At 44.8% G+C, this 14833-nt stretch overlaps 1 protein-coding gene across 1 annotated transcript in view; it reads right to left on the reverse strand.

Moving 5' to 3' along the window:
- The window catches only part of LOC122483813 (oxysterol binding protein), a 36022-nt gene that overhangs the window by 11706 nt on the left and 9483 nt on the right, over nt 1-14833 (reverse strand). Inside the window, exons 4-9 of the mRNA XM_043581216.1 lie at nt 10835-11033; nt 10477-10579; nt 10100-10154; nt 9790-9921; nt 3777-4022; nt 3378-3498 (exon numbers count right to left, since the gene is read on the reverse strand). Of these exons, the coding sequence (XP_043437151.1) occupies nt 3378-3498; nt 3777-4022; nt 9790-9921; nt 10100-10154; nt 10477-10579; nt 10835-11033 (856 nt within the window). The remainder of the gene's footprint in view (nt 1-3377; nt 3499-3776; nt 4023-9789; nt 9922-10099; nt 10155-10476; nt 10580-10834; nt 11034-14833) is intronic.

Consider the following 14833-nt stretch of genomic DNA (forward strand, 5'->3'; position numbering starts at 1 on the left):
AAAGAGGAAGAAGAATGAAAGAAATACACCAAAGGAAGTCCTCCGGGCTGAGATGAAAGGGCACTGGACAGCAACTTAAATCTACTTTATGAAGAGACTGGTAAAGGTAACTATAATTAAACTATTAAAGAAGAAAAGAGTATGACTGTATTTTTTGCTGGCAACTCTTTTTTCCAATGCATGATTTAAAAGACACCTGCATAAAGCAACAGTTATAAAACTACACTGGGGGCATTCACTTTCGAGTGTCCCTTCTCTGTAAAGAGAGCTTTCCTACTGTTCTTCTTTGCTAATCTTATACTCTAATAAACTTTTGCCTGCTGCTAAAAACAAACCAAAAAACCTATAATGATGGGATTATAATGTATAAAAGTCATAATTTACATGAAAATAAAAGCACAATGGAGGAAAGACATATAGCTGTAAAGTTTTTGTACACTATTGAAATTAAATTGGTATCAATCTCAACAAGATGCTTAGATGTTAACTGCACTACCCAGGATAACCACTAGAAAAATACCTTTAAAAATATAGTAAAAGAGGGGCGCCTGGGTGGCGCAGTCGGTTAAGCGTCCGACTTCAGCCAGGTCACGATCTCGCGGTCCGTGAGTTCGAGCCCTGCGTCAGGCTCTGGGCTGAAGGCTCAGAGCCTGGAGCCTGTCTCTGATTCTGTGTCTCCCTCTCTCTCTGCCCCTCCCCCGTTCATGCTCTGTTTCTCTCTGTCCCAAAAATAAATAAACGTTGAAAATATATATATATATATATATATAGTAAAAGAAACAACACGAGAATTAACATGGTAAATTGAAAAATATCTATTTAACACAAAATAAGGAATTAAAAAGGAAGAGAGGAACAAAAAAGACAGAGGATATATAGAAAAAAAAAAAGCCAAAATAGCAGATGTAAATCCTACCTAATCAATAATTATATTAATTATAAGTAATCACTCTCATCAAAGAGTAGAAATTGGAAGAATGGATAAAATATATCAGGGGAATTTTTTTTTTTTTTTTTTTACTAATGTGTCATTCAGGAGCAAATTCAGGGTCCATGGAGCCCAGTAGTGTGTCACTGATGCAGAGATCAACAGGCTGAGTTGAGTTGTTTCATTCATATTCCCAAATTGTGGTTCTTCTTGGGTTAGAGAGCTCCAAAACTACAAAATAAAACCCACTTAAATGTGTCTCTTTAGAGGCACCTGCCTGGCTCAGTCGGTGGTCATGATCTCGGGGTCATGAGTTCAAGCCTCACGATGGGTGTAGAGATTACTTAAAAATAAAAATCTTTAAATAAATGTGTCTCAACATTAATGCTACCACCTGGTTCCAGTGCCCTGGCACTTGATGAGCAGATTCACATGTATCCTCTGCCACTATCTTCATCATTTTGTACACTTCTGATATGTTTTCCAGAAGCGTTCTTCTTTCCAGACTGCAGGAGTTCTAACTTTTCTACCCTACTTTACAAGGAGACTCAGACTCTCTGCCACCACCTCAAAAACCATCTGTCTGCTTACTCTCTCACAACTCTGCCCATAAATCGTTCTTCAGTGACAGCTACTGGCTTAACAATTTACCCTAGGGGAGTCGAGTGCCACTGCAAATGCGAAAATTTCACTGCAGGATTCTCCTTCCAATTCACTGGTCCAAAAATGTTAAATACAGCCATCCCCGAGGCCAATGTCTGGAAATCCCACTCTCTGTACTTCAGTTTCCGGTCACTATGTCAATTCTTTGTTCAGTCTCCCCATGAAGGCTGGGATCTTTGTTTTGCTCACTTATACTTCCCTCCTGGTCCATGGTGGGTACTCAGTATCTAATGGATGAAGGAACTTAAGGCAACAGCACATCCTGGTGACCTGAATCCTTAAATAACCATAGGAATGGAATCCTTTCAAAGGTAATTTTTGACTCTAAAAAATTAGATCCACCACATATATCATATTCAAATATTTACCCCTCAAAGGACTCCAGAGTAGACCACTCATAGACAAAATGTATAGCAGATCACTGGTAGATTTACTGCTATTTTACTGCTATTTATTAGATTTATTGCTACGTTACAAAATGAATACAACCCTCCTTAGAATTAAATATAACCTGTCCCTTTGGAGATCCTCACCAGGCCTCTGAAACTCTTCTCCATGGGGGGAGAGTCATACTGCAATAGGACCACTAATATCCTAGTTGTGCAAATTAGGTAAGAACATCCCAAGCATTTACTACCCTCAACCTAATACTTGTGAAATTATTAGCATCAAAGACAATTAAGCAATTGGAACCGTTTTCAGGGCCTTGGTAAATAAACATTAAGAACAAAATCATCATCACCTTTTCACCTAAGATCTTTTTGCATATTAACCATGAAGCGGTAAAGCTAACATTCCATTTTGTTTTCTCCTTTTAATATATTCCCAACGTTTCTGGGTTTGGTCTCTGGCTACTTTCTAGTTTCTAGGAAATTTCTATACCTGCTATATTTTGTATTTCTGAGAGAAAGGGGAATTTACTAAAGAAGACAACTCTAGCCACGTGCTACGGCTAGGCCTCATGGAAGACTAGAACCAGGAAATGGAAGGCCACCAGGAGCTCAGGCAGTTCCTGGCAGCTCTGTTTCTAGGGAGGTACTACTTGGTTTCTCTCTTTCCGCTCGTGTTTCTTTTTCGGCACTCACTCTTCTGGACACACACGGCCAAATGTGGCTACTCTGGTTCAAGTGAGCGTCGGAGAATCTCTAGGACGCTTTGTGAACAATCTCATTTCCTCTAAAGTGTAGAGACTCTCCAACACTGCAAATCAGGATGCCTATTCCCAGGCCTGATCTTTCCGATCTCGGTGCAAAATTAACTTATAATCCAGTAAGATCTTTTAAAACAAAGTTTCATCCTACCTGGAGTTCGGCCAGTACATCAATGATACCTAACCCTTCCGGTGGTGAAGAGAGAGGGGAGAAAGGAGAGGAAAAGGGGAGGGACCGTCTGAGAGACCTAACCTTGCAGTCACAAGACTTCTGATTTACTGAGTAAATGGACTGGTATGAAGTACATTGCCAGTGTAACACAGGAAACAACACTGGCTGATAGAAAAGGCGTTAAGCATGCGCTAGAATATGTATTCTAAAACAGTGCTTAAAGATTTACTAAATATAGCTAAGAAGATAAAGAATTCATGCCTGGATGGATCCTTAAAGAGCCTCCTGGCTCCTCACTCATTTGATAGCTGAGAAGTCAAACGAGCTGCCCAGAGCTAGAGAGGATGGTTCAGTGCCCAAATCAGACTTTCAGTCTCCTGACTCCTAAGCCAGGGACCACTTCCATCATGCCAGAAAATCTCTCCCTCCTGGAGGACTAATTCTTACAAGGATGGCGGCCTTACCGAGGGGCATAATGGAGAGGTATTTGCCTCGGAACTTGCTGGTGATTTTGATTTCCTGACGCAATGTCCAGCCATTTTTGGACTCGGCATGGTGTGCAGCAGCAGGGGGATGATGACTCACCTTGAAGAAATCAGTGGTTCAAATTAAAGAAGAAAGGAGAAGGAAAAGATGCTGCCTACGAACTGGTGATAAACACCCCGAATTCACACTTGACATTTTTATCCCCACAACAGTAGGTGAATACCAGGGCCTCCAGTGTTGAAGCCCTGAAGGAAAAGAGACGGCAGTCTGGGATGACAGGGACCGAATTTCTGCAAATAGGACACCCAGGGGGATCAACTGAAAAGTCACCCCTTTCTTCAAAAAGTAAACGCATCACAGTCCCGAGGCTCCTTTACCTGCTCACAGAGGGATCGGTACCCGTTCTCCTCTAATCGGTCCAGCTCGAAGGTTTCCCCAAGGAGTGGGTTGAATGGCTTGCTGGTACGGAAGACAGTAGTGGAGTAGGAGGACACGGTGAAAGCTGCAACATAACAGAGCTGTTCTAGAGAGTTCTCACATTTTGCAGCTCGGTCTAACAGCTCGTGGTATTCCAGATCTTCAGTAAGGCGCTGAAGCATGGATAAGGGCTCATTAAAGTTCACCTGTCAGGAAAAGAACAGATATAAAAACTTTGCCCACACATCCATAAGAGACCGTTTCATTGTTTTGCAGGTGGAGAGACATATCAAGATATCGAGATGATAAAGCAAATCACTGGGAAGAGAAGAGGCCTTTGCTCAGGAGACCAGCTCTGAGATCTAACCTACAAGCAACCCTCTCTCCCTGGTCGACTGACCCTGTCAATGAGCAAGATACATTACTGTTTTCATTTATTTCACTAACTGTATGCTCTTTGAGATGGGAACCGTGCCTCTCTGTTCATCATTGCATAGCCATAAGCTATCGATGCCTCACCCACGGGAAACGGTCATCAAATAGGTACAAAAGGAATGAATCAAAGAGGAAATGTATTTTAGCACAAGTATACCCAGAGAGGAAGTGAGGTATTTAAAATTCTTGAGGGTGAAAAGAGAGGCTGATAAATTATAAGTACAGGCACGTCCTGACTGGTGAAAAGAAAACATTACAAAAGTTAGCTTCTACACCCCAGAGGAGATGATTGTGAATTATTGATTGAGTTCTACATCAGGCCAGGATTCTGATTTCTTCCCTGAGGCCGGACAGTCGTGTTGTGGACCGGAGTGCTCATGATGGAGGCTGACAGGGGACTGAGTGTTTCTGCCTTTCAAGTTTTAGAGCCAACTTAGGACTTTCAACTACAGGATCAAGTGTGTGTGTGTGTGTGTGTGTGTGTGTGTGTGTGTGCGTGTGCGCGCGCGTTTCAGTCAGGAGGAAGATATTCATTCATTCACTTATGCATTCCACAAATATTTACTGGGCCCTCATGTGTTCCAGACCCTGTACTACCCACTAGGTACGGAGAGAAGTGAACAAAAGAGACACTGTCTCTCCATCCCCGCAGGAGTTAACTTCTAAACTAACCGTTTGGAATTTAAGATGACTTTACTACTTAAAAAATTACTGTAAAAACAGGTTAGGTTCCCAGGCTACCCCATAAAGCTGATTTAGCTTTACAATACAGCAATATCACTGAACAAGTGACATTAGCCTGAGTTCTGAATCCAGAGAAGACAGGAAGGAAGAAAGCAACTCCCTTTTCACTGGGAGCCGGCCTAGAGCAATATTTCAGTTAAAACAAAAACACTTCTCTTTCCTATGCTCTTTTTCTCTCTTTTTGTATTCTGTATTTTTGTACAACCTTCTACCCACCAACCCCTGAGCCACATACTACGATAATATTTGACTGTCCTCTCAATTGTGAAATGTCTTATATTTTTACTATAACCAACTTTAAAAACAAAGTATAAAGGAAAACATTTACCTGAGATATCGTCACTCAAAGAGAACCAGTATTAATATTATCATGTTTGTTTCTATGTATCTATACATTAAAAAATAAATAAATAAATAAATAAATAAATAAGCAAGCAAGCTTAGAGCCTACTTTTTCTCTGAGAAATATACCCAGCATTTATCTGGGAAAATTCCTCACGAATGCAGAGCCACTGGACCAACATTAGAACACTCCTCCTGGGGCACTTGGGTGGCTCAGTCAGTTAAGCGTCCAACTTCGGCTCAGGTCACGATCTCATCGTTCATGGGTTCAGCCCTGCACTGGGCTCTGTGCTGACAGCTCAGAACCTGTAACCTGCTTCAGATTCTATGTCTCCTTCTCTCTCTGCCCCTCCCCCACGCCCCCACTCATGTTGCCCCTCTCTCTCTCTCTCTCAAAAAAAAAAAAAAAAGTAAAAAAAAAAACGCTCCTCTTTTCTTTTTTTTTTTTAATTTTTTTTAACATTTATTTATTTTTGAGACAGAGAGAGACAGAGCATGAACGGGGGAGGGGCAGAGAGAGAGGGAGACACAGAATCGGAAACAGGCTCCAGGCTCTGAGTCATCAGCCCAGAGCCCGACGCGGGGCTCGAACTCACGGACCGCGAGATCGTGACCTGAGCTGAAGTCGGACGCTTAACCGAGTGAGCCACCCAGGCGCCCCAAAACGCTCCTCTTTTGGGAAGCAGGATCTACCCCTGCCTCAACTAAAAAGGGCGCCACACTCCAAAACCATCTTCTCAACACTGAGAGACACTTCGAGAAAACCAGTGGAAGAAAAACGGACACTGAGGGGGTAATGGACTAACACAGCTCAAATCCTCAAGAGCCTTTTTTACAGAAGGTCCTTAGAAACTAGGCCAACAAAATCTCTCATCGGCAGAATTTCAGGCCACACGAAGTAACACTTCCGTGCGTGTTGAGGAAAACGAGACGGGCAATGTGTTCCACCGATGGCTACAAGACACACGGCACACAGCCTGGGGCTGGAATCGGTGCAGCCTTAAGCCCTCGCCGTTCTCACTCGCACAGCCCAGGCCCCCAGCAACTGTTCCAGGAACCAGAGTTTCTCTAAAAGCGCCAAACTTTTCATATTGGTCACTTTATCACCCAGAAGACCAACAGGGAAACAAACGAACCTGCGGATTTAAAGCAGAAGGAAGGAGGGAATTTGGTACTAGGCTGATGGAGGCTCAGGCAGCCAACAAAGACAACCCTAGAGATTCCAACAGCAGGAAGCCACGGGCTCTGGGCTGGAGGAACAAAGGGAAGCGGTGGGAGGACCAGGGCTCAGAGGCCAGGGGTACCCGCAGAAGCTGAACCTGGGGGGGGGGGGATGGGGCAGTACCCTGGGGTCCCTCCGCCTCTCTCGCTCCAAACTCGCGCTCGTGCCTTGCACTGGTGGAGCCCAACTGGACGCCAAGGCACAGAAGCCTGAGAAACCGCCTGGAGGAATCGACTCTCCTGTGACACAGCATAAAGCAGGGAAGGGTGAGGACTAGAGTTTCAGGCAAACAGGTCCAAGACTGCGCAGCCCTAGTGGCAATGTCAACAAGGAACTACTGGTAAAGGAGAGAGAGGTCACCGAGACTCAGAAGTTATTTCTAAGCAGAAACTGCACTTCTTTCTTTCTTTCTTTTAAAAAAAGGTTTTTTTTCAATGTTTATTTATTTTGAGAGAAAGAGAGAGAGAGAGCGAGAGGGGAGGGGCAGAGAGAGAGAGGGAGACACCGAATCCAAAGGCTCGAACTCATGAAACGTGAGATCACGACTTGGGTCGAAGTCAGATGCTCAACTGACTGAGCCACCCAGGCACCCCAGGAACTTTATTTCTAAGGCTGCAATGGCCTGCCTTTCCAGCCCACCTTCCCACTACTTTCTGCAAGGCTCCAGGGCAGGTGGGGTTCTTTTTAGGCCCCCAGTGAACCAATTGTTTTATGTGTCTCTAACATGCTAACTCATGGCCTTTTCTTGTCTGGAGATTGACATTTTCTTACACACCTACCTATAAATCTATTTGTTTTCTTTTTTTTTTTTTTTAGAGAGAGAGAGAGAGAGAGAGAGTCAGAGAGAGAGAGAGAGAGAGAGAGAAAGTGCATGAGCTGGGCAGAGGGGCAGAGAGAGAGAGAGAATCCCAAGCAGGCTCCATGCTCTGTGCTGAGCCTGATGTGGGGCTCGATCCCACGACCCTGGGATCATGACCTCAGCTGAAATCAAGAGTCGGACACTCAACTGACAGAGCCACCGAGGTGCCCCTAAATCTTTGTCTTCTAAGACCAGTTAATGAGTCACTTCGACATCTACTGAATGGTATGTATGTATGTGCCAGGCACCGGCTAAGCATCAAAGATACGAAAACCAACAAGACACAGTCTCTATAGACCATGAGGAACACCGTCTGTGGAAAGGCAGAAACCACGCTCTGGTCCATAGGACCCAAGAGGGGAGGGAATACTTTCTGCATTTTCCCCACTCTCCATTCTGCCCTTCTTCTGCAAGAAATAGAACCCCCCAATTTTTAACGAGGTCCTGCCACTGAAGGTAGGAGTCTTCACTTCCAGCCTCTTTTCCAGCTAGCTGTGGCCATAGAACTAAATTCTGGCCAAAGAGACTAAAGTGAAGATAGTTTATGTAATTTCCAGGAAGCACCCTGAAAAGACAGGACATGCTCTTCTCTTTCCTTCTTCCTTCTGGCTGGAATGAGAGACGCTGAGGGTCCCAGCAGGAGCGGCCACTTCAGACCTAGGAACTGAGGCCCTAGCAGGGCAACAGGACAGAAAGAAGCCTGGTCCTGAGAGTGTGGAGTATGGCACGGGCCCTGGATCACCTACTTCTGGACTTTAACATGAGAATGAGTTAAGCTAATATTTGTTTAAGGCAGGGGTTGGCCAGCTTTTTCTGTGAAAGGCTAGATAGTAAATATTTACATGGCCCTCAAAGCCTAAATATTTACTATCCCATATGACACTGCCATGTGGCCTGTTACACTGACCCAACACGGCTGGTGCAGGATGGAAGCAGCCACAGACAACACATGACGCATGAATGAGCATCACCGCGCTCCAATAAAGCTGGAGGGTCACGAACATCGAAATTTTACGCAATTTTCACATCATGAAATCTTATCCTCCCTTTGATTCTTTGGAAATATTTAAAAATATAAAAACTACTCTTAGCTTGCAGGCTGCACAGGTCGCAGACAGATTCGCCCTTGAGGCCCACAGTTGGCTGACCCCGGGGTTTACGCAAACAGATTTGAGATGTTTCTTTACACTGACCCTATACCTAACTGACACACCGGCCCAACACCAGGCAGATCGTAGGCACTCAGTAAATGCTTATGTAATGAACGAGCAACGGAACCTGTTGGAACACAAAGGACAGCCCTGCCACCCTGACCGGACACACGGTGAAAGCTTGCTAAAAAAGATGATGCCATAGCTGAATCCTGAAGAAAAGAGTATTAGCCCTGGGAAAAGAAAAGCGGCACGGGTGGGTGGAGAGCAGATGTAAATCCCGGCAGAAAGAGCAGTCTGTGCAAATGCCCTGCGGGGGAAAAAACCAAGATGCCTCTGCATGTCTGAAGGTAACTGAGTGACTAGACGGCCAGTGTGGGTGGAAACTGGTCCAAGAGAGGAAGTATCAAGCCCACTGAGGAATCTGGACTATGCTCAAAGCAAAAAGAATCCAGCTAAGGATTTTAGGCTAAGGAGTGACATGACTACTTTTGTAATTTGAGAAAAGCCATTTTCAGGGGTGCCTGGGTGGCTTAGTTGGTTGGGCGTCCGACTTGGGCCCAGGTCATGATCTCACGGTTCGTGGGTTTGAGCCCCGTGTCGGGCTCTGTGCTGACAGCTTGGAGCCTGGAGTCGGCTTTGGATTCTGTGTCTCCCTCTCTCTCTGCCCCTTCCTTACTCACGCTCTGTCTCTCAAAACTAAATAAACATTAAACAAAAAATTTTTTTAAAGAAAAGCCATTTTCATAACGGTGTGGACAGACTGGGGGAGGGCAGGACAGGAGGCAGGGAGGTTAGCCCAAACACCGACTTCACCATGGAGATGGTCCTCATCTTCCCAGATGGAATGATGCTTCTGTGCTCCCCAAGCCTCTGTATGGACAGTGCTTCCCGTAACACTACCACAGAGAGTAAAACTGTCTACCTGTTTTCATGTCCATCTCTTTTAAACTATGTGCTTTTTGAAAAACAGAAACTATGCCATATTTATCTGTGCATGCCCCTAGGCACATCTAGCTTAGGAATCTGCTCATAAACCTTATAAACCAATGCATCTGATTCTAAATGCTCTGGAAACACACCAGATCCATAGACTACACTAAGGCAGCTAATTTGAAGGGGCAGTTTATGACTATAAGGGTAACGAAGACCATGTCACGAGCTGCCTCTCAAGTGGGTGGGGCAGTCACGGGGCAAGCCTGGGTGTGTAAGAACCTCACCGGCATGGGGATCTTTGAGAGTTCTTTCCCAATGCAGTTCTTCATGATGCTCCATAAATTGAGGCTATAGTTTGGCTTGTATGGTATCCTAGTTCTCTTTTCCTTCTTGGTCTCTTCCAGCTGATGCTTGTACTGAGGGCAAAAACAAAGCCATTCAATTACCCGCAAAGAACAGAAAACCCGGTATTTATAAGCTCCCCTTCCCCCATACTAAAGAATCAGCATTTTCTGTTTTTCTTAGCCCTTTACACGCCAATCCTTGGGAATCACACCCGAGTCCCTCACCCGATGGCTCCCAGATGAGAGTTACCTGCTCATCCAGGCTGATGTCACTGCTGGCTCCACTGATGTTGCTGCCAGTACGTCTACACAGGCGGGAGACACACGAGAGTCAGAACACAGATCACAACTAGACTCCGCTCCTCACCACGTCTTTGCAGAGCGGAATGTTAAGCACAACTCGGTAACGTAACGGGTGACCGAGCGACAACACTCAGATTCAAAGTGCGTGAATTTAAACATCTCTGGAGAACTTGCTCATGTAAAAAAGTTGACGGTGTTCCACTCGCTTAAGGAAAAGAGTTCGGATCTTAGTTAACCCTGACAACTACGATACTCCCACCTAAATATCTCTCAACATCGAAGGTCAGATGTGCTCATTTTTCGGGGGAGGCAAGGACAACTTACTTGTGGCCCAAATTTTCAGGCATGGTGATGATCTCAGGAGCATCAAAAAACTCATTCTCATCATCCTCATCGCTCATGTCTCCTTTGCCAGAGCAGCACTGATCTGCAGGGAGAAGCAGCCCTGTCGCTCACCGTGGCTCGGCTTTACCCAAACCAGGCATGGCAGGATCTTTACTGCGCAAACCACAAACATGGCCACGCATGATAGAAAGCAGTGGAAAAGCCAGGAGAAGTAAACGGCTCCAGTTCCCTGTCACAGGAGTCACTGGTTCTCGAGAGTCTGCAGCTGTTCTATCAAGGGCAGAAGACGGCCCTGGCTCACGTGTGAACAGGCGACCCCGAGGACCAAGCGTCTTACCTTTTCCAGAACCAGTGCTGCCGGGAGTGTTGGCAGGCAGCACGGTGGCGCCCCGGAAGGCCCTCTCCAGGTGATTATGTTGCTTCGCCAGCTGCTCTAGGGTCTCTTCCAGGCGGATACGCTGGTCTCTTTCATACTGGAGGGACTTCTGCCATTTTTTACTGTGGGTCTGGGCTAACATGAGGAAGTCTCTGCAGGCCTGTATGGGGAAAAAGTGGAGAGGGGTCAGCTCAACTCAGCCAGTCAAGAGATTCCCCCCGCAGGCCTCTGCAAGCCCATTAAGTCACTTTATTCTAGGAACTTTAGCATATTATGGCCAAAGAATCCCTGTCATTCCACGGCCAGGACCGTGAAGCAATCAAGGTCAGCCCCAGGAGAAAAGCTCAACATGGTCATCACGGTTCTTTTATATATTCCTGGTCATGAGGCCTACACAAATGCCAAGTGAGCAGTAAACCTAGACGAAGTATTTGTGGCAACATCACAAAGGGCAGCTACGTGAACTGAACCAAAAGAAGAAATCTATTGACTAAAAGAAAAATGAGGACAAGCAGAGGAAAACTGCTTTCAATACATTTGGGACCAAGCTCAGGTCACCTCAAGCTGAGGAATTCAGATGCTGAGAATAGGGAATCTGCCCTGAATTAGATCAAATATGGGGCAATGTGACTGATTTTTATTTTGGTCGCTAAGAGAAACAACTAACCTTAACAACTAGAAGCTACCTGAGGCATCCAAGAAGGGATCTAGAGACAAAACACAGATCTGATCATATTAGGCCCTTCATGGGCTCCCCCAACTATTGGCTTGAAAGCAAATGACCCTTCAGGTGTGGCCACCACCTGCCCTGTATCCTCCTCCCCAGGCACCTCCCAAGGGTGGAGCCACACTGAACTGCTCACCATTTCTTGGACACTTGTTTCTTTCAGGCCTGCCCACCACACACACATGCTGTTTGCTTTGCCAGGAATGCCCTTTCCTGCCCGCTTCCTCTGTTTGGCCAAGTCTTGTTCATTCTCTGAGGTCTATGGCAAATGTTACTTCTTCTGTGACGATCTCCTAAGCGGCCAATCTCTCCTCTGCATTTCATAGCACTTTGCACATCTGTTTTATGCCATCCACAGCGGTATCGTGACTGATGTTCTGTCCTCCAGATGGATTATGAGCAACTTGAAGACACCGTTTATACCTTAATTATATATAGATCTCCAGCTCCTAACTTAGTTGGCTTTGCATATAGTAGGAGCCTGATAAAGTTTGCTTCATGAATAATGAAGGAAGGAAGCAATGTAAGCTTAAAAGTCTATGCCCTGTTATGGAGAAACTAAAAGGTAAACAGAATATCTACTTTCATGGTTTCAACCTCTGCTTATAGGCTAATGACTATTCCAGCTCTGTGTTCATGGACACAGAATATCCAATTGTCCATCCAACGGCTCAAAGTAATCTCAAAATCACTGGGGCCCAGCGTGAACTCACCACATTCCCTTTCCGACTTTGCCTCTCCCTTTGGTGTTTGTTCTCCGTACCAAGAACAGTACTCCCTGCCCAAGCCAGGAAACCAGGAGGCATCCTTGATTCTTAATTTTTCTTCCCTTCCCATTTCCGATTATCAAGTGCTATTGATTCTTCTTTACTATTTCTGGGAGCTGTGGACATTTCTTTCCGTCCTCCACCCTCAGAGGCAGTACAGAGTACCTACTGTAGAGGTCCACAGTCAGGGTTCAAATCACGGCTCCATCCTACTAACTAGCTATGGAATTTGGGGCAAGTTATTTAACCTTTTTGTGCCTCATCTGTAAACAGAGGATAACCACAGCAACTGTCTCAAAGAGTAGTTGCCTCACATGTAAAGCACTCAGAAATCTTGGGATCACAGTAAGCATTCAATAAGGTGTTAGCTATCATAGTTAAGCCTCCATCAAAATCGGTCTTATCCGCTTCTAATCCACTCTACCAAGCCCATTGAGTAGGATCTGCACCCCTCCCCTCCCCCACACTTAATCCCTGGCCAGCTTTATCTCAGCTACTTCCTTGTTCTAATAGTCAATTAGTAGTTCCCAGACTTTGGGAGAGAGGGAGGGATCCACACAGCCAGAGCTGTGCCTAGATCTATTCTTCTTCCTCACTTCCCTCCATACTGATCATAACTAAAATTTAGTGAGACAATTATACATCAGGCACTTTGCTGAACACTTTCTGTCAATTAGCTACTAAACGCCTTTCAACAACCCTCTGAGTGGCTACTAGCATCGTCACCGTTTTATAGAAAAGGACAGGAGTCCACAGAGGAAGCAGATTATGGAGGTGGTTAACCATGGCAGTTGGGACTTCAGGGCCCCAAGCTCTTAACTGTCTTTTTTCACAGGAAGATTCTCTGTGGTCTTTCAGAATTTAGTTGAGGAGTTACCTTCTCTAATCTTCCCACTCTAAGCTAAACACCTTGAATGTACTACACCATAGCAGCCTGTGTTCCTTTCCATCACAGCACTTAGCACCACTCTATGAAGATCTGGTTACTTCTCTGTCCCCTCACTAGAGAATCATCTCCCGGAGAGCAGGCACCACATCCACAACTGTTTTATATTCCCTAGCACAGGGCCTAGAGCACAGAGGGTGCTCAGTAAATGCTTGCCAAATAAGCAAATGGATACGCTAACAGTGTCAAATTTACTTCCTTGGTCAGATTCACTTTGGTAATAAGAAAAGCTATGTCCTAAGCAAACAAGAAATTGAGTGCAATGTACTCTTCCTTTGATAAAACCTGGCCTATTTTGAGATGTGAAGTTAGCATGTTAATTTTAAGGCCTTGCCATCATCACCTAAAAAATACAAAGGAAGCAACACAATGATAAAAAAAAAAAAAAAAAAAAATGCACCGCAAGCAACAACCAGCTGTAAAGGGGGCACAGGAGGTACTGGGGAGAACAGAATGACAAAACAAAACTTCCCTCTCGCTTTCAAGGGATCATTCCCTTCAACACAAACTCTGAACATTTACAACCTGGGAAGAATTGCCCCCAAGGAACAAAGATAAGCATTTTTGAAAAAAAAAAAAAAAAATCCAAACTAAGTTTCAGTTTTATGGGAAATCTTTTAATCAAGAGGTGTTTGATTTAGCAAAATTTTCACATCAGAGAAGAAGAAAACTTGGAGCAGGGTGCTCACATGACATGGATAAAAGGCAATACTCACTGTCAGGAGACTGTTGTGTCCTGAGCTATTCTATTTAAAAAATATATCTAGGGGCATCTGGGTGGCTCAGTCGGTTAAGTGTCCAACTTTGGCTCAGGTCATGATCTCACGATTCGTGGGACAGAGCCCTGAATGGGGCTTTGCGATGATAGCTTGGAGCCTGGAGCCTGCTTCAGATTCTGCGTCTCCCTCTCTCTCTCCCTACCCCTCCCCCGCTTGTACTCTCTTTCTCTCAAAAATAAACACTTAAATAAATTAAAAGTGTATTTATTGGGGAGCTCAGTCAGTTGAACGTCTGACTCTTGACTATAGCTCAGGTCATGATTTCACAGTTCATGAGTTCAAGCCCCAGATTGTCAGCTCAGAGCCTGCTTGGGATTCTCTCTTTGCTCTCTCTCTGGTCTTTCTCTCAAAATAAACAAATAAATAAACAAAGTTAATTGACCTGAATGATTTGAGATTTTCCTGATCATAAAAGGACCTGAAAAACAGGCATACAGTCACTAAGAAGTAGGACATTTTGGAAAAGAGCACACGACTAGACATTAGAAACACAAGCATCCATGCTGATTGGTAGAATGGTCCTGGGAGACAGGTGATCTTCCTGAAGTCCTTAAGTGGACAAAAATAATTAGTCTCTTCTACCCGGTATGAATCAGAGCACTGAAGAAAATGTTCAACACTTCAGAAAATGATAGGTTAGAACAACTTTCTAGTAAGTAACAAAGGGGTTTTAAGTGAGAAAAACTAAATTTTCCCTTGGTCACAGGAGAAGACCTTTGATCTCTAGAAGCCATGTGAACT

The sequence above is a fragment of the Prionailurus bengalensis genome, chromosome D1 (assembly GCF_016509475.1).
Source record: "Prionailurus bengalensis isolate Pbe53 chromosome D1, Fcat_Pben_1.1_paternal_pri, whole genome shotgun sequence".
In the NCBI taxonomy this organism is placed as follows: Eukaryota; Metazoa; Chordata; class Mammalia; order Carnivora; family Felidae; genus Prionailurus; species Prionailurus bengalensis.